The 22,246-nt window shown below is 35.5% G+C and overlaps 1 protein-coding gene across 1 annotated transcript in view; it reads right to left on the bottom strand.

Moving 5' to 3' along the window:
* Positions 1-4,322: 4,322 nt before the first annotated feature.
* The window catches only part of LOC150106868 (regulating synaptic membrane exocytosis protein 2-like), an 828,152-nt gene continuing 810,228 nt past the window's right edge, over positions 4,323-22,246 (bottom strand). Inside the window, exon 23 of the mRNA XM_090393494.1 lies at positions 4,323-4,514. Within this exon, the coding sequence (XP_090249620.1) occupies positions 4,323-4,514 (192 nt within the window). The remainder of the gene's footprint in view (positions 4,515-22,246) is intronic.

Below are 22,246 nucleotides of genomic sequence, written 5' to 3'. Positions count from 1 at the left end.
AATAAGGTAAATGTTTTTATACTGCGAAATATAATGTAAGGTAAGGTAAGGTTAAGAATGTAAGACTAGCTCACTGCTGTTTAATCTTTCTTTCTTATTTTTGGCATAATATAAATGCCTTCAAAATATTAGAAATATAGTTGAAGATTAAGAAAATGTCTACACATACATATTTCTATGTAAATTAACTGCTATGTCATTCTATGCTATGATGTAAGCTATTTTAATAAGTAGATGATATCTGTACATATTTTTAGAAACAATGAATTGTTGATGATACTATTTAGTCTATAATATGGTGAGGTATTCATCAATTTCTTTTTAGATATCATGATGGATGTTTTCTAAAGAGTACATATTTTTTTAAAAACACAGCTAAGTATTTAGTATTGTCCTAATCTTATCTATGTTCTAAAGTACATTAAGACCATTATGTACATTATCATGCAGTAAAGAGAAATAACTTCTGTAATTTATATAAATTATTATTCCAAATCATTTAAACATGTAATATAAATATATCATGGATTAAAAAATAAATGCCCATGTCCCTTAATAAATAATCATTCCATATGGTCATCAACATTCCTTCTATCTATAAAATCATCAACAAGTTTTGATGGCACATGTGTGTGTATATATATATATATATTCCCCCCCTTCTCCCTACACACACACACACACACACACACACACACACACACACACACACACACACACACACACACACACACACACACTAACAGGAAACAGCACCAAATATCAAGGCAAAGTGCATTCTTTTCTATCTGTAACAGTTGTAAATACTATAAATACTCCTGCAACCTTTCCTTTTTTTTTTCTTTTGATGTATATTATATAACAAATATATTACACTGTTTTCAAAAATGAGCTGTGAAATATGAATATATTTATAAGCTTTAGAATTTTATAATCAATAATAAATATATAAGGATATGGATACACACACACACACGTGTGCACACACACACACACACACACTTTTAGGACAAAACTTATCAGTTAACAAAACTGATAGTTTTTGGAAGTATAAACACATCGTTGAAAAAAGACAAACTAAATGAGTACTAAAAAAAATCAAATGATGCTAAATTAGCAATGCATGTTCTCATTACATACAGCAAATGGAAGTATTTATGTGATGGCACTGCTGATGGTATTTCACACTAGTGAAAACTAAGTAATCAAAGCAGCATAGAGCATAATCATTACTTGTTATAAAGAAATGCTGATATTTGCATGCATAAATTCTACAAGCATCAAGAGCTATGTGATTAATGAAAGCACATGGCAGATTTCTAAAATAGCAGAGGATGTGTATATCACATAAATCCGAGGATTTACACGATATAACTAGAGTTGTATATATACCAGTGGATCTACCCATTGGTCTGTGTGCACGTGCGCGCGCGTGTGTGTACGAAATGGAGGGGGTCTGTAATGTCCAGTCATCCACTCTGCCCCTTAAGGAGCATAAACTTTACATAAATTCCAAAACGACAATTGGTATACCAATTTATCACTGTCATTTTGGCAAATTTCTTCGTTGTATTGAATTTTCTTCATTATTTAATAGTATATTTGCAAATAATAGCACAAAAAGAAAATTTTAAAAAATTTCGACTCCCAGTTTCATAGAAAAATCGGACTCATGGATTCCTCTATACACCACTGGTAGTGGCCTAATGTATATATATATATATATATATATATATATATATATATATATATATATATATATATATATATATATATATATATATATATATGGTAAGTACGATCTCTTATAGTACTTTTATGTTTCAGATATGTATTCTTTTGATGGACTTTGAGGAACTATTTTGAGCTTTGGTTTGCTGCAATAGAAATAAATATTTGAGCATACCACATATTTGTAAATCATACTTCAATACTTGCTAATAACTTTTGAATTTTCAAAACCTCAGTCAGCTAAGCAGTTGTCCATTTCTGTGTGATTTCATCAATAACTGAGTGCTTTGATATACAGCAACAGAAATGTTTTGGAGTATTCGTGTAGATTTTTTAAAGAGAGAGAGATTGTGCATGCATGCTTCTAATATAATGTACATGAATATTTTTAAAAAAAAATAAAAATAAATAAATAAATATATATATATATATATGCCAGTATATTTAATCACTAACTAAAATACTGCAGATCTATGTGAGAGCACAATAAAAATTCTAAAATAAAATGGAGCTCAAAATTTGAATGATTTATGTTATATTGAAGTTCTAATTTTAACATAATAATACTCATTAAAAACATCACTAGTTTACATATTTAGTTTACATAGTATATATTACTGATGGTCAACTTACATATACTGAAGCATTATGTACTGAAATGTTGTATTTTTAATTCCTGAAGCAGTTAATAAGTAACTAAACTATAAGATTAATGGTAGAGTATTTTGACAAACAAAAGTAACTTATTTTCTTTCTGAGGCTGACATCCACTGACCAGTTATGTGGAACCTGGGCTATGTCTATGAAGGTTTGTACATTTTTTTTTTAAGATAAAGGAATTATGGGAAAAATTAATTAATAATAAATAAAAAGGAAACAAACTTATTTAGTATAAATAAAAGTGCATGATGTTAAAAAAAAATGGAACACAGTATGAGGATGCATTTTAAACATTGGAATAGCAAATGAATTAGACCTTGCAAGATTATAAAGGTTGCACACACACACACTGGTCTAGTTATCTTATTCAGTCTTTATATAATGATCATGATATTGTCAAATAAGTTTTTAATGAATGACCAAGAGTTCAGAGCAAAACTCACAAACTTATGATGTTCTGTAGTACCATTTACAGCACTTGTTTAAGTTAAGGAAAACTGCACTAATTATATATTTTCAGTCTCATCCTAATTTTTAAAAAAATATTCTTATTTAATAAATATTTTCTCTGAATTATTCTAAAACTTTAAGGATTCCTCAAGTCATATTCTTATTGCTTTGTTTTAAAATAATCTTCAGCACTTCACAAAAAGATAGTTAAGACAAAATGCATATAATTTAAGGAATAAAATTAAACTTTTGAATGTAAAGTTTTATAAAAACTACTCAACATTACTAATTTTAACACACATACATATATATGCCACCCCACCCTTGTAGATTTCCTGAGAGCTATCAAAAAAAAAAAAAAAACTATGCTTAATGTGAAATGAGAAGATTTGTGATACAAAATAAAAATGTTTAGTTCCAATTAACGCAGAAATGAAAACTTTGAAATGATTTTCAAACACTTATTAAAGTCAGAAAAAACAGTATTCTTTTAAGAACTAAAAGAAAAAGGCTAATTTTTACAATGAAAAAAAGAATCTGCAGATACAATCAATAATTTTGGAATAGTAATTTCAATTATGAAAGACAGCACTTAATAGATATTGTACCAATGATAACAAATTCATGAGGCCCCATTATACACTTCTTTAGCCTGATAAAACTTGGCAGTAAAAAGTGGCTCAGTAACTGAGCACCTGAAGCACCATTAGGACAAAGAACTTTAGTTTTCAAACAGTTTCATTCACTTTTTTGTTTTATTTTTTTTCATGCTGCTTAACCAAGCTGGTATTCTGCAGCTTTGTATTTTTTCCTATCTTGAGATACATCAAATTGTCAGTCCAATACATTAATATTATGATTTATTTTATACTCACCTTTGTATATTTATAATATTACTCTTACCCTTATTCAAGGCTTATGAAAAACACTTATTCATCTTCCACTGATTAGAATTAGAACAACATCCGGCAAACTGCTGGGCTGAAATATTCTGGCGATGTTCTTATATATTTAGTATAAGGTTCATTATCCAAGTGGTGCAAGCAGAAAGCTGCGGCCACTGGCTTTTGTTCTGTTTCGGCCACTAAGTGTCTATATCCTTAATTTGGCATCACATGGTGGGAAGTATCTGTCCAGAGTTGAATGTAGATTTCAAACATTATATTATTTCAACCAGAAATCCAATCTCAATAAGGGCTGCACCACAAGGCATACTGAAGATGAAGGAGAAATAGTTTAAGGAAAAGAATATAAAATATGAAGATGGCCCATTCAAAGAACACTAAGTGATGTTCATGAGGAATAATTTATCCACAAAGGATGCTGAAGTAGCATTGCAGGCACTCTTCCCACAGGAAACGGCAATGGTTGCAGCATGTGCAACACTCGTGCACAGATCTCTGCAGGTTTGCTGACTGGCTTTATCCAGCCATAGCGGCACTTGGAGTCACCAACACTGTACAAGCTAGAGAGCACCCCAGTCAGCCAAAACTGTCTATGGAGACTAGGGAATTCAGTTGTGCACCTGCTGGAAGGTTGACCAACGAGGAGGGATGGAAAAGTTTGAACCAACCAATTACAATATTTGACAAGTCCAAATCATCCAGCATGATTTGAGCTACACCCATAAACACTTTTTTCTCCATACGTCCATAGTCACCCCACACTGTAACCTATAATAAAATGCGTGCATCAAAAGTTTAAAATAGAAGTAAAACAAATCTTTTTTTAAAAAAAAATCATAAATGCTACAATTATAGGATAGACTATTTATTTATTTATCTTAACTAAAAAATTTTCATATTTTCATGAGAACAAACATGTGCCAAAATACTATTACATTTTTTTTTTTTTTTTTTTTTTTGTGCAGAGTTATAATTTTCCTTATAACAAAATAAGCAAATTGATATTTGAAAAAAAAAACAATAAAAAAGAAAGTAAAAGATTAGGATATTAAATATGCAGATTTCAAATACTAGACAGTGCATGATATTTATGTGCTTTTAAACTTTAAAAACTCCTATCAAGCCAGTAAATAATTCAATTAAATGCTCAAATAAAGGTCACTATTGAAAATGTATTTTTGTCATTCCATGTGTGTGTGTGTAGGAAGTGTGAACTAAGAGTTCATGAATGCAAAACAGACTGAAAAAATAAACAATAGAGTAAATGAAAGAAATGGAAATGAAACCTAAAACTAGTGAAACTGATGGAGCAAAAGAACACAAGAATGTAGAAGCAAAAGTTAGTGATAATGAAGCAAAAGGAAGTAGGAAACAGAAGTAAGGTGCGTCAGAATGAGAGGTAGTGAGACTACAGGAGCGAGAGAGAGGGAGAGAGAGTGAGAGTGAAATTATCGGAATACAAGATTTGATGAAACAGTTATTGAAATTGAAAAATGAAATGAGGAATATGCAGAGTGATATTAGACGTTTAGTGGAAACTAATGAAAGTATGCAAAAGAATAAAATGAAAGAAAAAAAGGTAAATGAGGTAATGAGTGATTCCAGCATAGCAGTGTATGGAGATCCCATAGTAACAGGATTAATTAATGAGAGAGTCCATAAGGTCTGCTATCCAGGAGGGAGAATGAGTAAGATAATTCAGGCATAAGACATGAGGAAGAAATAAGCAAGAAAATTAGTGGTGGTGGTGGTTGTGGAGACAAATGATTTAAGTGGACATAAGGAGCAAGTAAGCGCAAATATCAGGAGGTTATTGAGAAGAGTGAAAGATAACAGTGTAGTGGGTTGTCAGCATGTTGCTGAGATATGACAATGATGAGTTGAGATAGAGAGCCAGAATCAAGAATGATATGCTATCAGAGCTGTGCAAGAAGAAGGGAGTATAGTTTGTGGGTGTATGGCATTTGTTGGAGGAAAGAATGGAATTATACAGACATGATGGGTTACATTTGAATGGTTTTGGAGTGAGTGCACTGGACAAAGTGTTGTTAGATGAAAGTGCAGTGTGTGATGCAAGCAAGAGATCAGAAGTAAGAAATGAAGTGAAAGATCAGGAGAGTGGTATTAAAGAGGCAGAAGTGCTTAGCAGTGGAAACAGAGATGAAGAGAGAATGGGAATGCAAGAGGAACAGGGAAACGTGGTGAGCCTGGGCAGACAGGGAGACATGGCATAGAGTGAGAGAGTAGATATCGAAAGTAGCAGTGAATGTGTGTATAAAGATGGAGTATATTGTGATGTGGTTGGGGAAGTTGAGAACTGAACAGATATATCGTAGAGGACATGTCCTCTAAGAGTGGAAGCTTTCAAAGGCAGTGACATTAATGATTTTGAAAGCATATGATGTGAGGTAGAGATGGGCAAGACGGGATATTTAGTGGAGTGCTGCTACAAACCAAGGAGCACAGAGGGTGGGGACCAGGAGATGTTTGGACAGTTGAGTTTGGCAAGTGCAAGAAGAATGATTGTAATGGGAGATTTTAACTACAGCAGTATAAATTGGGGAGAGGAAGATGCATGTAGCAATAAAGGAATGGAATTTCTAGAATTCTTGAGGGTGAAATGTCTTAGGCAACATGTAATAGAGGGAACAAGAGGTTCAAGAGTTTTGGATTTGGTCATAGCATCAGAAGAGTTGATAATAACTGCGATGACATCTCTCCCACCAGTTGTAGAGAGTGACCATGTGGTTTTGACTTGGAAGATGAATAGATATGCAGGAGCATCAAAGAGACGGGAACATATGTGAAATTATAAGGCAGGTTATATAATAGTCTTAGATATCAACTTGGGGAAGTTTCATGGGGGGAGGAATTGGAATATTTGTTAGCAGCAATAGTAAGCGTATTCCACAAGTGAAGAAGAGGACAATTTTGTGTAAAGTGGATGACAAACAATATTAAACAGGAACTGCATGCAAAAAAGAGGCTATGGAAGAGATATAAGGAGACAGATGTATGAAGAATATAAGACACAGCCCAGGAGAGTGACTAGTATGGTAAGGAAGGCAAAACTGGAATATGAGAAGAGATTGGCCTTAAGATCCAAAGAAAATCTCAGGTAATTTTTTAGCTATGTGGCCAGTAGGAGGAGAAATGATTGTGGAAGAATGACATTGTGGGATAAAAATGGGAATAGAGTGACTGATACAGAGGACATAGTGGAATTGTTCAATGAACACTTTACTGGTATATTTCATCCTGGAGGAGTAAATTTTAATACTAGTTGGATAGGGCAGGTTTGAGGTTTAGAGGTGCAGGAGGAGAGCGTGTTCCAAATACTGAGTACTCTGGATGTCAGTAAAGCTGTGGGACTGGATGGTATTTCACCACGAGATTTGAGAGAATGTGCTAAAGAACTGACAGCTCCTTTGACCTCGCTTTTCAATGAAAGTCTGACTATGGTAAAGGTGCCCAGGAAATGGAAGGAAGGTAAGATAGTGCCATTGCATAAGGATGGCAGCAGACTGGAAGTGTCTAATTATCGGCCAGTTTGTGTGTCATCAGTAGTTGTTAAGATCTTGGAGAAATTAGTTAGGGACCGTATACAGAATTGGGCAGATGAGGGTAATGTTATCTGTGAGAGTCAACATGGATTTGTGAAGGGGTGCTCTTGTTTTAGTAATATGCTAACCTTTTAAAATAAAGTTACAAGAACAGTAGATGAGGGAAAGGCATATACTGCCATTTTCTTGGATTCACTGAAGGCATATGACAGGGTGCCACATGATAAGCTGATAATTAAGTTGAAGCACATGGGTTTGGATGTCAGGTTGGTCAAATGTATTCAGGATTGGCTGTCTGATAGGTATCAGAGAGTTGTGTATGGTGGAGCAGTTTCAAGGAGGCCGAGGGTTACAAGTGGGGTCCCACAGGGCTCAGTACTGGGACCTATATTGTTTAACCTTTATATCAATGACATTGCTAGTGGATTGCAGGGGGATATTTAGTTGTTTGCAGATGATGTGAAGCTGGGAAGGGTTATTAGTAATAGTGCAGATGGGGTAGCCCTGTAAGAGGATTTGAATAAGTTAGATAGATGGGCAAATGAATGGGGGTACCGGTTTAATGCAGCAAAATGTATGGTCTTGAGGTTTGGGACACATCGATGGGATGCTGCATACTCTGTGGGAGGAGTTATACTGGAGGAAGTAGGGGAGACAAGAGATCTGGGGTTAATGAATGATAGAAACCTGAAATTCAGGAGATATATTGCAAAGGTGGTGAAGGTAACACAGAGGATTGCTGCAATAATGAGAAGGACGCTGACCTACAGAGATAAAAGAGTTATCATTCCATTGTATAAGACCCTGATTGACCACACTTAGACTATTGTTCTCAGATTTGATCCCCAGGATTTGAAGGGGATAAATTAACTGTGGAAAGGGTACAAAGGTGGATAACAAAAATGGTTTCAGGACTCTACAATGTTAGTTATGAGGATCGGCTGAGGGAATGTGGACTGCAGAGTTTGGTAGATAGAAGGAGAGGTGATATGATTGAGAATTTTAAACTGTTGAGAAATGGTTACAGGGTAGACACTGGGGAGTTCTTTCACTTGGTTGAACAGCTGGAAGGAGTGATGACAAGAGGCCATCCCTGGAAGTTACGAAAGGAAACTGTGAGCAAGAGGGTGAGGAGTGGTTTCTTTGCATGGAGGGTGGTTGAGCCGTGGAATGCATTGCCTGATAGAGTGGTGAGGGCGAGAACGGTCAATGAGTTTAAGGAGTGGTATGATAGACTTTGTGTTTCCTAGGAGGGACCTCTCACGAAGAGTCTTGATAGATTTTGTGTTTTTTAGGAAGGACCTCCCACAATGAGTCTTTTGACTCCTTGGAGGCCTAAATAATAACAATAATAATATGTGGTAAGCAGTGATAAAGTTGATTGGGCAAGGGTGGTGATGAAATCACAACCAACAAGTGGCTTGAACAGGACTGATTATAGATCTAAAAATGAACTGCTCTGTTTGTTTACAAATACCAGAAGTATTAGAAATAAGGAGATGAAAAAATTTCACTGATTGAGTTTATTCATCTGCAAAATCACAGAAATAAATTAAACATGGTTGAATGAAGATGATATCCTAACAGAATAGAAATGAAAAGATAGTTTTTGTGAAAATAGAAAGGGCAAGAGGGAAGGAAGAGTGCTTCTGATAACAGCAGGGGGAATTATGTCCACATAAGATAGACATGAAAGAGGAAAATAGTGGCAATAGTTATGAGGCAGTGTGGTGTAAAGTGGAGGTTGACAGGAAGACATATTTAGTTGGATGTTGCTATAGGCCAGGGAATGTGGAAGGTGGTGATGAGGAAATGTATAAACAACTTGGATTAGTGAACAAAGGAAGGGTAATTATTATGGGCAACTTTAATTATGGTGGTATTAAAGCATCAGTAACACTTTCATCTAATTTATCACCCTCTTCATATAAACGTTGTTGGTCCATCTCCAAGAGAGAGTTTCATATCTGGGTCATCTGAATTCAAGTGGGTGCATTTGTGGACATTGTCAGAATCCAGAAATAGTGTTAATTCGTGATTCAAAATTAGTGAAATCATTCCTACAATGTGGTAAAACACACCTGGATAAAGGATGAAACCAAGAATATAATTTCTTGGTATCTTTAATTTATAACATTACCACATAGCTCTCATGTTGCTGACAGTTACTTCAAGCCATGAGTCACCAATATATTCAACAGCATTTTAGGAACAAGATCATTTTTGTAACAAACTTGTCTCAAATAATGGGCCTTAAGCATAGCAATGAAACCCTGATCCATTGGCTGCAATAATGATGTTGTGTCAGGTGGCATAAAAAGAGTTTTATTTTAACATTTTCTATGAAGTCAGAAATAGCAGTAGGATGACTTAATGCATTGTCTATTAACAACGAAATTTTAAAATCCATATCATTATCTTTGTAGTAATGTTTGACTGCAGGGCAAAAAGAAGTTGTAAGCCAACCTTCAAACATTTGTTGTTTCATCCATGCTTTGTTATTTAATTGATTGTCATATTACAGGAAGAGCACTTTTAGCATAGCCCTCAAGAGCTCATGAATTTTCAGCTCAGCAAACAAACAAAGTCTTTAATTTAAAGTTAGCAGCTGTATTTCTATCTAATAAGTGTCAGTCTTTTGAAATTTTATATCTTGGTTGGAACTGACTTTTCCTTTTCTGCTAAATAAGTGCGCAAAAGCATCTTCCAAAACAAACCTGTTTCGTTGACATTAAACATTTGTTCATCCTTGTAGCCTCCTATTTTTCAATCACTTCAACTCAATGAGAAATTTTGCATTAGCATCATTATCAGCACTAGCACTATATCTTACAATTCAAACATTTTGGATTCCCATATACTTTTTAAAGTTATAAAACCAGCCATGACTTGCTGAAAAAAAGTTTCCCTTTAATCTCCACTTTCTTCTCCGTTTTCTTCCACCACCTTATAGAGCAGCACTTCCCAAACTGTGTGCCACAGCCCCCTTGGGAGCCATAGGTTTTGTTGAGGGGGGCCCCCGTGAAATAATGAAAACAAATTTAAAATGATTTAAGACTAAGTAGATTTTTTTATCTTAAAAGAAAAGTATTTAATTTTTATTATTTCTTTTTTGTTATTTTTTATATTTTAATGGAAAAAAATCCCACATTGGTGTTGGTTCACAAATTTTGCTTCCTGCGTATTTCGGCGCTCAATGAATATTAGTAAATCTATGCTTATTCATATAAGTTTCATTTCAAAGCAGAAATCTAATAATTGCAGTTTCAAATATTTCACCTGATATTGACTTTTTTGTGTAGCAGTATTGAAACACATCCATCACATTAAATTGTCATTAAACTTCTTTTATGTTTTTAATTCTTTCTTTATTACTAATTGTTTTACATTTCATGTGCTCGTACTGCAAATGTACAATAACAATCTATCTATCTATCTATATAAAAATATGAGATAATGTGCCATGTCAAATGTGTAAGTAAGATGCTAAAAATGTAATATTTGCATTTGATTTTTGGAATATTCGATGCGTATGTTTTGTATTGAATGTAAATACAATAAATATTATAATAATATATGTCTATATTACTATTATTTTTCGAGGGGGCCCTGACATCCAGAAGTCTGGGAAGCACTGTTATAGAGCTTTGTTACTTGAGCTTGATTTTCATCTGACTTAATGGAATTTTTTTCTGATTGCAGTCTTCATTCCATATCATTAATAGACATTCCATGTTATCCATTGCAGAAAATGTTTTTTAAATTTGATCTTCTTAATTAGCATTCATACCAATCACTCGTTCATTCCTTTGTCATGTGCTATTTTAGCATATGATGCTCCTTCATGATACTTTATAATTTCAAAGTTTTGTTCTAGTCTTAACCATTTACATCTGACCAACCTGCGAATATCATTCTCACATTTGAGATTGTGCACCCAAAATCTTCCTAAGAATTCTTGACAATGTACAGAAGATGATGATTCCCCCCCCCCCCCAATCTATAGATAATTTTATGGACACTGCTCTGCTAAACTGGCTACTACTACAATTCCTCTATTTCTTCTAATCATGTAAGAACTAGAGCAACCACTGGCCAACATCACATCTATACACTATCCAACTCCAAACATACCAAATGAACTTCCCATCCATCCCTGTTCTTTGGAACAATCTCTCCAATACTGTTTTTCCCATTGAGTGCAATCCCCAAATCTTTAAGGAACATATCAATAGATTATTTCTTTTTCCTTAATCACTAACCCACACATAGCACTACTGTGTTGTAGATCTTGTGACCTTTCACGTGTGGTGTCATTATCTTCTTCTTCTTGAGTATTCTGCAATTGAGCAGGTTCTTCTTTTAGTAGCGGAAACTTTCCTTCCACTCTTTTCTCTTCTGAGTCTTCTCTTTCAAGGTTGTGTACCTGCCTCCATTCAGCATGTCATCTAGCATTGTTTTCCTTACTCTTCCTCTGGGTCTTTTTCCATCTATTTTTCCTTCGATGGCATCTCTGATGAGTCCATTCCCTCTCAGAATATGCCCGATCCAGTTTCCTTTGCTTCTTTTTATCCTCCTTAACAGACTTCTTTCTTCTTCTACTCTTTTTAAGACCTCTTCATTAGTTATTTTATTTGTCCATTTGATTTTTTCCATCCTTCTCCAAATCCACATCTCAAAGCTTTCCAAAATCTTAATTTCTACTTTCTTCAATGTCCAAGTTTCAGCTGCATAGAGGGCAATAGTCCACACATAACATTTTATTAGTCTTTTCTTTAGGTTTCTATCCATTTTACTTCTGAATAAATTCCATTTTTTTACATCTTCCATCACTGCTAATAACACTTCCTAGATATTTAAATGTCTTTACTTGATTCAATTTTTCCCCATTTATTCTGATATCCATATTTGCCTCTTTCATTGCTGTTTTCATTACCTTTGCTTTTCTGATGTTAATTTTCATTCCATAATTGATACATGATTCCAGTAATCTGTTCAACAGGTGTTGTAGTCCTGTTTCAGTATTTGATAATAATGCCTTGTCATCTGCATATCTTATTGCAAATATCTGTCTACCTCCAATCTTTATTCCTTCTTCCGAATTCTCCAGTGCTTCTTTAAACATTGCTTCAGAATACATGTTAAACAAAACTGGTGACAGAGAACAGCATTGTCTTACTCCTCATCCAATGATACCTGGTTCTGTTGTACCATATATGTCTCACACCATGGCAGTTTGTCCCATATATATATAGTGAAATAATTAGCCTTCTGTCTTTCCAATCTATACCAATCTTTTCCATTACTTCCACTATCTTGTCCCATTTTACAAAGTCAAAAGCTTTTTCAAAATCTATATAACAGATATTAACTTCTTTATTCACTTCCAGACTTCTTTCACTTTACTATTCTTAACAGTCCAATCACACCTCTTGTTCCCCTACCCTTCCTGAAACCAAACTGATCTTCTCCAAGAAATTCTTCAACTTTATATGCAATTCTTCATGTTAAGATTCTCATAAGTATTTTTGATTTATGAGAAATGAGGCTTATTGTTCTAAAATCCTTGCAGTTCACTGAATTACTTTTCTTTGGTATAGGTATAAATATTAAGGTCATAAAATCTTTTGGTAGTCCTCCTTTGTTATAAATTAAATTTATTATTTTGGTTATTTCTTCAGTTCCTTTCTTCTGAAGTTGTTTCAGGAATTCTGCAGGTATTTCATCTATTCCTTCTGCCTTTCCACATTTTAGTTCTTTAATGGTCATTTCTACTTCATTATAAAATAATTTAAAAAAATGTCACAGTCATCTTAACTTCATTTGTAAAAAATATCTGCAGTGAAAAAACAAAATCAGAAGTGCATTTAAATAGTAATGGATGAGGAATAATAAGAAATATGATGGTTATATGGTGCAACTTTCAAAATATATATACTGTATATACACTGCTTGGAAAGAAGTCAATGAGCACCCCCATGGGCAAGGTCCGTCTTGCCACGTAACAAGTCATATGTTTGTGGATTGCATAAACTGGAGGAATATGATACTCTCAAGTTAGCACAATTCTGTCTGGGTGAAATGACTGCGAGAAAGGAACTGATGGAGTTTGAAAGAGGCATTGTGATAGGATACCATGTTGCAGGCCTATCTAATCGGTAAATTATTGACAAAATGGGCCATCCCAGATCAACAATTAGTGATGCTTTAGGGCATGAATATTTGTGTATGGATGTTTGGGATTGTCTGTGAAAGTACTAGTGGTTGTAGTTGGTGTTAGGTGATGAAGGTTGCTGGAGTAGTGAGATGTCGAGTTGTAGGGTAGATACCCTCCCTCGATCAGTCTCTGGACTCCCTGGAGGTGTGATATAATAATAATATGGACTGGTTGGCTGAGTGGTTAGCGTATCCACACTCCAGCCAAAAGGCTGCGGGTTCGAATCCTGCCATGGGCATGGATGTTTGTGAAATTGTCTGTGAAAATACTGGTGGTGGTGGTGGTAGATGGTGTTGGTGTAGTTGCGGTTCATTGTAGTTGGTGGATTGAATGGTGGAGATAGAGTTGTAAATAGATGCCCTCTCTCAATGAGTCTTTGGACTCCCTGGAGGTGTCACATAATAAAAAAAAATACCATCCATCTCAGTAACTGCAGGAGTCAACTGCAAGTGCTACCTACAGTGGACGACCCACCATACTCACTGAAAGTGACTGTAAGGTGCTACCAAGAATAATATGTATAAACCGCCATTCATTGGATGATGGAGTTCTAGGCATCAATTATTATGGGGGATTTTAATTATGGTGATATCAATTGGAAGGAAGAAATGAAATTCATACACCTCCTAAGAGATAATTACTTGAAACAGCACATAACTGAAGGGACTTGTGGTGTGAGAGTGTTGGACCTGGTCATTGGTTCAGAGGGCATATGCATAAGTAAGGTGTCCTCGTTACCTCCAACTGGTGAGAGCAATCATGTGGTATTGATTTGGGAGGTTGCAAAATTTGTGGATTTCTCTCTTAAGAAGGGGTATACAGAACTACAGGTTAGGTAATTATAACAAACTTCAGAGTGAGCTTACAGCTATCCCATGGCAGAACATATTGCAGGGGAAAGATGTTAGCAGTGCATGGGATAAAATCAGCGGGTATCTGAGGAAGGCAATATCAGAATGTATTCCCATGGTCAGGAAGACAAACAAGGTAGGTGTTAAATGGATGAGTAGTAGTATCAGGCTTGATCTGCAAAAAAAGAAAATGTTATGGAGAATTTTATTATTATTATTCAGGCCTCCATGGAGTCAAATGACTTATCGAGGGAGGTCCTTCCTAGGAAACACAAAGTCTATCATACCACTCCTTAAATGCATTGACCGTTCTTGCTCTCACCACTCCATCAGGCAATGCATTCCATGGTTCAACCACCCTCCATGCAAAGAAACCACTCTTTCTCACAGTTTCCTTTCATAATTTCCAGGGATGTCCCCTTGTCATGACTCCTTCCTGCTGTTCAACTAAGTGAAAGAACTCCACAGTGTCAACCGTGTAACCACCTCTCAACAGTTTAAAAGTCTCAATCATATCAACCCTCCTTCTTCTATCCATCAAACTCTGCAGTCCACACTCCCTCAGCCGATACAAGGAGAAAGGCGATCAGTACACCCATGAGCAGTACAAAGCTCAAGCTAGGAAGGTTACCAGCATAGTATGATAAGCTCAATCAGATTACGAGAAGACCTTAGCCAAGGAGATCAAGGGAAATCCCAAAGAGTTCTTCTGCTATGTGGCAAGTAAAAAGAAGAATGATTTTGGAAGGATAACCTTAGTGGGTGCTAATGGTATTGAGGTGACCAATTCAGATGTAATAGTAGAGTTACTGAGTGATCACTTTTCAAAAGTCTATCAAAAGTGAGGATATCTCTGGACCTGTAGCAATAACAAGTGAGAATTGGAGTCAATAAATCAGAGGTACTTAGTATATTGCAGAATTTAAATGCAAACACTGCTGTAAGTTCAGATGGAATATCAGCTCAGGTGTTATGTGAATGTGCAAAGGAATTGTCAATGCCTCTTACTTGGTTATTTAACTAAATTTTGAACTCTAGTATGGTCCCTATGGAGTGGAAGGAAGGCAAAGTGATTTCTTTGCATAAAGGTGGCTCTAAGACTGTGGTAGTTAATTACAGACCAATCACCATCTCAGGAGTGGTGGTAAAAGTATTGGAAAAGTGGGTTAACGACAGAATTCAAATATGGATGGATAAGATTATGATACTCTATATCGGCCAACATGGTTTTGTTAAAGGTCGATCCTGCCTTAGCGATTTATTAACTTTTTATAATAGAATGACATCTGAGTTGAACAAAGAAAATGGTTACACAGTTGTACGCCTGGATTTTGCTAAGGCTTTTGATGGGGTATCCTGATGCACAAATTAGAGCAGATTTGGATGGATACTAAGCTGGTGATATGGATAAGAGAATGGCTCAGGGAGAGATACCAGAAAGTGGTGTATGGAGGAACAGAGTCCAGGATGAGGCAAATGACCAGTGGTGTGCCTCAGGGCTTCATTTGCTATATCATTTGTACATAAATGATATAGGAAATGGTTTGAAGAGAGATATTCAGTTGTTTGCTGATGATGCAAAGTTGGATAGTGCAATAAAAAATCAAGCTGATGTTGAGAGTTTGCAGAATGATTTAAATAAGCTGGCAAATTGGGAAAAAGGTAATGGATTGTGAAAAAGTGAAAGTTATGCATTTTGGGATTAAAAGATTACCAGTTGTGTACTACATTGATGAAACGGTACTACAAGAGATTGATGAGGCTAGGGACTTGGGGGGTGTTGGTGGATAAGGGAGATGAAGTTCAGAGGGCACATTGCTAAGGTGTCCAAGATTGCACATAGGACTACTTGGTTATTGAAGAACACACTAGCATCCAGAGATAAAGAGGTTATTATTCCCCTTTATAAGGAATTGATACTTTCACATTTGGATTACTGTGCTCAAGTCTGGTCACCTGGATTCCTTGGAGATGGGGAGGTTGTAAAGAGGGGTTCAGAGGAGAGTGACTAAGTTGGTTAGTGATGTAAAAAAATGCTCCCTACATTGACAGATTGAGAGCTTGTGGATTGCAGAGGTTGGTTGATAGGCAGAGAAGAGGGGGATATGATAGGAACATTTAAATTACTAAAAAGTTCTTATAAGATCGATGCAGGAGAAATATTTCAGCTGTGTGATAGTAATGGAAAAACAAGCTGTCATCCCTGGAAATTAAGGAAAAGTGTAGTTAACAAGGGTGTGAGAACTAGATTTTTCACCTGGAAGGTGGTGAATGAGTGGAATTCATTGCCTGACTCAGTTGTGAGTTCTTCGTCTGTAAATGAATTCAAGAAGAGATATGACAGATATTGGGTCTCCCATGATGTGTCTACTGACTCCATGGAGATACCCATAATAATAATAATAATAATTTTTCTTTTAAACCTACTGACTCCATGGAGATACCCATAATAATAATAATAATAATTTTTCTTTTAAACCACTTGTCCACATATTGTATCAACACTAATGGGCTACTAGTATTGCAATCTTACGTGAGGTGGATGTTGACAGGATGGTATATCTAGTTGGATGTTGTTATAAGCCAAGGTATGTGAAGGGTGGAGACATGAAATGCATAGGTAAATTGGCTTAGTGAACAAGAGAAGTGTGATCATCATGGGTGATTTTAATTATGGCAATACAGATTGGAATGAAGCAATAGCATCTGGGTTTAAGGAGAATGAATTTCTTGATTCTCGAGGGACAATCATCTTAGTCAATATGTAATAGAGGGTGCATGAAAATCAAGAAGCCTAGGCCTGCTCTTATCATCAGAGAAGATGATTGTAACTGGCATATCACATCTACTTCTAGTTGCCTTCATATGTAGACTTCTGTGCAAAAATAATATATGTGGAATTACAAGACCAATGATTATTAAAAGCTTAGGCAGCAGCAACAGCTGTGTGTATGTGCATATTGGTTGTTTAGGCAGCAGCAACAGCTGTGTGTATGTGCATGCATGTAACCATGGGACTTCTCATGATGAGTCTTCTGACTCCATCATGAGAAGTTCAAAATATTCAAAAATTTTCAAAATATTCAAATATTCAAAATATTTGTCACATTTGATACCATACATGCTAGATGTGTGTGGTGAATATGCTGGAGATATGGTGGATCAGTAAGGTGTATGATCTGAATTTGAGGAGTAAGCAAAAAAGATCACTGCTATTGGTGGTGGTGGTGGTTGGAAATTATTTGGTTGGGTTGAAGGAGAATGTAAAGAATGGGTAGCAGGTTTATTGAGGATAGTAAAAGATAACAGTCTGATAGAATGATTAATCAGTTTGTGACCCAGGTGTAACAGATGGCAAGCAAAAGTATATGAATAGTATGTTGAGATAGAGAGCTGTGTAAAGAAAAAGAAGTGCAGTTTGTGTGGAATGAGTGTGAGGAATGAATAAAATGATATGAGTGCTGGACTGCATTTAAATGACTTTGGTGCAGTCATCTGGAGTTGCGCTTGTTGAAAGAAAGAGTGATAACAGGAACAAGAGATCTGATAACAGCTGATGTGAAAGATCAGCTGTTATCATTCAAATGGAAAATTAAATAGTTTGAGAGAGGAAATGAAAGACAAGAATGTGAGACAGATACAGAAATGGGGTGGAGTCTGGGAAGATGGAATGAGCAGGGTGAATACTGGAAGAGTGATAAATGTGTATGTGTGGACAGACAACAAAGGAATGGAATAGCTTGGAATGCTATTCCATTCCTTTGTTGTCTGGTGTTGTTTGTTGTTTGGTGGAATGGGTAGGACGTTATATATCCAGAAATTATTTGCTGTTATTATATGAATGCAAAGACTATCAGAAATAAGGGGAATGAAATTGTTGTAGAGTGAATAGAGTTCATTCAATTGAAAATTGCTGGAATAAGTGAAACAGGGAACACAGAAGGTGAGGTGGTATGATGTTTTTTTGTGATGATATGAAAGGCAAGATGGGAGAATGAGGATGTTTATGATGACAGCTGAGTTGTCTGCACAAGGTGATAATGTAAGGAGGGAATATTGGCAATGGTTTTGAGGCAGTATGGACAAAACAGAGGTGTGCAGAAGTAAATATTTAGTTCAAAGTTGCTAATGGGCTTGTGAATGCGGAAATTGGTGACAAGAAAATGTATAAACAAATTGGCTTAGCAAGTAAGAAAAGGGTGATTTTGTTGGGGGGGGGGATTTTAATTATGATAATACAGATTGGAATGCAGTGATGGCATCCAGGGGCAAACAGAATGAATTTATCAAGTTTTTTTCAGGAACAACTATCTTACAAAATATGTAACAAAGGCACATAAGGATCAAGGATCTTGGATTTGATCATCTCATCAAAGAATATCATTATGAATGAGATATCAAATCTCCCTCTGGTTGGTAAGAGTGACCATGAAGTGATTATCTGAGTGGTGGGTATCTATAAGAAGACTTCTGCAAAGAAAGGATATATGTGGAATCTACAACAATTTGGTGATTATGAAAACAGTAGGAGATAGCTTGCGGCTAAACAGCATTGATCCTCCTTGTTGGGTGGAAAGGAGGATCAATGCTGTTTGGGTGCTATTCAAGAACTATCTAGCAGAATCAATGTCAAAATGTATTCCAACGGTCAAAAGGTTAAATAAGGCAGGTGTGAAATGGATGAACAAAGAGATAAAGTATGCAATCCAGAGGAAGAAGGCATTATTGAGGCAGCAGAAGACAAGTGGTAATAATCAGTTTCTTGCATGAGGAGTATAAAGAGCAGGCCAGGATGATAAGTCATTTGGTAAGGAAAGCAAAAGTGCACTATAAGCAGCAATTATCCAAAGAGATAAATACAAATCCTAGAAAGCTCTTTTGATATGTGGCTAGGAGAAAAAGAATTATTACAGAAAGATAATATTAATTGTTGAAAATGTAACTGTGACATTATGCAGAACTTGAATGCAGTGAGAATGAAAAAGTAGAAGGTATATGAGGAAATAAGTAAACAACATTAACAAAGTGGTAGATTTTGATACATCGTACATCTATTATTATTATTATTATTACATGACACCTCCAAGGAGTCCAAAGACTCATCAAGGGAGGGCACCTACTTCTACAACTTTCCGTCTCCACCACTTAATCTGCAAACCATACCAAATCACTACTAGTATTTTTTGTCTGTAAATTAGTTGTGTTCTCAAGTCCAATTTGTCTGTATGCAGGATGAAAAACTCACATTTCTGGGAGATAAAACCTTGCTACCTCCGTATGAGATTGGCTAAATTGACTTCAAGTGAAAAAGTCCATATAAAGATTTCTCTCATCAAGACGAGAACTGAACTCAGGCCTTTTCCAATTGAAGGGCACAACATACTGTCATTCTTCCAATTGCACTATGGAGGTTTTTCTTTTAATGTGAAAAGATTTATTTTATGGGACATCCCACTTACATCAAATGTCCACTGAAAGATGATCAAGACTGGATATTACAAAGTTGATGTATGTATCTAGTACAGACCTATCACTGCATTCTTTGAAGTAATGTGCCAGTGAGTAAACTACAGCCTTGATGACATGTTTATCAAGTCTATAGTTTAAAATTCACACCACTATTATGTGACACCTCCAAGGAATCTAAGGATTCATCATGGGAGGGCACTCAACTCTACTCTGCTACACATATCTCTCCATCTCCCCCTATTACTTAATCCTCCACCTACACACAATAACACTACTGCTATCAATGCCATCTGCTGCCCATCACCACCACCACCAACAACAATAGTATTTTTTATCTGTAAATTGCATGTGTTCTGATGGCTGGTTTGTCTGTTTGTGGGATGAAAAACCCAAGTTTCCAGGAGAAAGATCCTGTTGCTTCTGTATGAGATCAGCTAACTCACCTTTAATTGAAAAAGCCCATATAAAGATTCCTCTCATCATGACAAGAATGAAACCCAGCTCTTTTTCCAATCAAAGGTCATAAATTTCTGTTATTCTTCCAGTTATACTATGGAGGCACAAATTGTTGGAGAAGGTCAGGATCCAGAACTGGATTGATAACAGCAGCATTCTCTTTATTGACCAATATGCATTTGTTAAAGTGATATCACATTTTAGCAATCTATTTATATGCATTGTGCTCCTAAACAGGCTGTTTAATTACATACTGGTGAGTATCAGGTGGTGAGTGTATTGGAAAAGTCAGTTAAGGCCAGAATTCAGAAATGGATGATACTCTATGGCAGCATGGAAATGTGAAGGGTAGGCCTTGTCTTTGCAACTTACTCGCTTTCTGTAATAAAGCGATAGTCAAGTTAGATAAAGAAAATGGCTACACCATAATAATGCATGACTTTGCAAAGCGTTTGATAAGATATCACAAGGAAATCTGTTACTTAAACTGGAGCAAATGGTGACAGATGTAAAGGTGATGCAGAAATCTTGTGGATGATTTTAATGGACTCACAATATGGAAAAGGATAATGACTAACAGTTCAGTGTAGCAAACTATAAGGTTATGCACTCTGGAATGAAAAGATTACAAGCTATTTATATAAATTAATGTAAATTAATGGAACTGAACTGCAAGATATCGATGAAGCTAAAGATTTGGAGGTGACGGAGAGGTAGTTTTGCATTAAGTTTAGGAACCTTAAGCGAAAGGTGACAAAATAGTTCAAAAGATCACACTCTAAATTAGGATAAGGAATAGATAAAGAGAGATAATAATATCTCTCTTTAAAGTACCATCCAAATAGTACCATCCATGCACAGATCTGGTCATCTATAATGCATGACCAGAAAAACTGTTTTTTATAATTGGAAATGCAGATGTCATGGAGCATATCTAGAGAGAGGTGACCAAGTAGCAGTGGCAGCTTGTACATAAGCACTGCGACACTGTAGCACTCCCAAGGAAAAACACAAAAAAATTAAATTTTGTTTGTGTTTATAAATAATAACAATGATTACAACATTATATAAATGCAATATAACATGTTAAAGGTTACAGCTTTAACATATGTTTCGACATTGATTGAATAGTTAATAATTGGATTTGTTCAATTAATGCTTTAGATTATGAAACAAATCCACTGTGATGTAGCGCAGTGTTGGAATTATCACGTTCGGCCAATTGCAGCTAGATTCGCCGATATTCGTTTGCAGTCGTCACACGTAACAAGTGAATCCGACACTGCTTGTTTGAGCAGTGTCGCTACAGATAAAGTGTATGCTTGCGTGCACTATTTTTGTGTAAGAAACTTTTATTATTGGTGTGTGTTTGTGGTGAGGGTAAAATATTTTTGGTAAATCTTATTTTATTCTGTTAAAATAACACATAATTATTTATTTATTATAGATACAAGGCTGAATTATGATGAGTGTCACTGTTGAAAATATGAAAAGAATTATATTTTCTCAATTATAGTTACATGAAAAATTATCATTACATGAAATGAAACTTTATTGATCTAATCAGTGTCGGAATTATCACATATGGCCAATTGCAGCTAGACTCGGCGATATTTGTTTGCACTTGTCACTGTACATAAAAAGTGAATCTGACATTGCTTGTTGAGCAGTGTCACTACAGATAAATTGTATGCTAGCGTGCATTATTTCTGTGTACGAAACTAAACTTTTATTATTGGTGTGTGTTCATGGTGAAGGTGAAATATTTTTAATATAGCAATTTTTTTGATATGTAAATTTACTTATTAATAAATTGGTTACCGATTATGAAAAAATGAATTATTTTTCTTATTTTGTATATGCAGCACCTTAATTAAAATTTTCACCCGCTGCCACTGCCAAGTAGGTTCTAAAGTCATAAATTGTGCCACCCAGAGAGCTTGC

The sequence above is a fragment of the Typopeltis vanoorti genome, chromosome 5 (assembly GCF_054136105.1).
Source record: "Typopeltis vanoorti isolate ZY-2024b chromosome 5, IOZ_Tvanoo_1.0, whole genome shotgun sequence".
NCBI lineage: Eukaryota > Metazoa > Arthropoda > Arachnida > Uropygi > Thelyphonidae > Typopeltis > Typopeltis vanoorti.
This window is presented reverse-complemented; position numbering and strand designations above follow the sequence as displayed.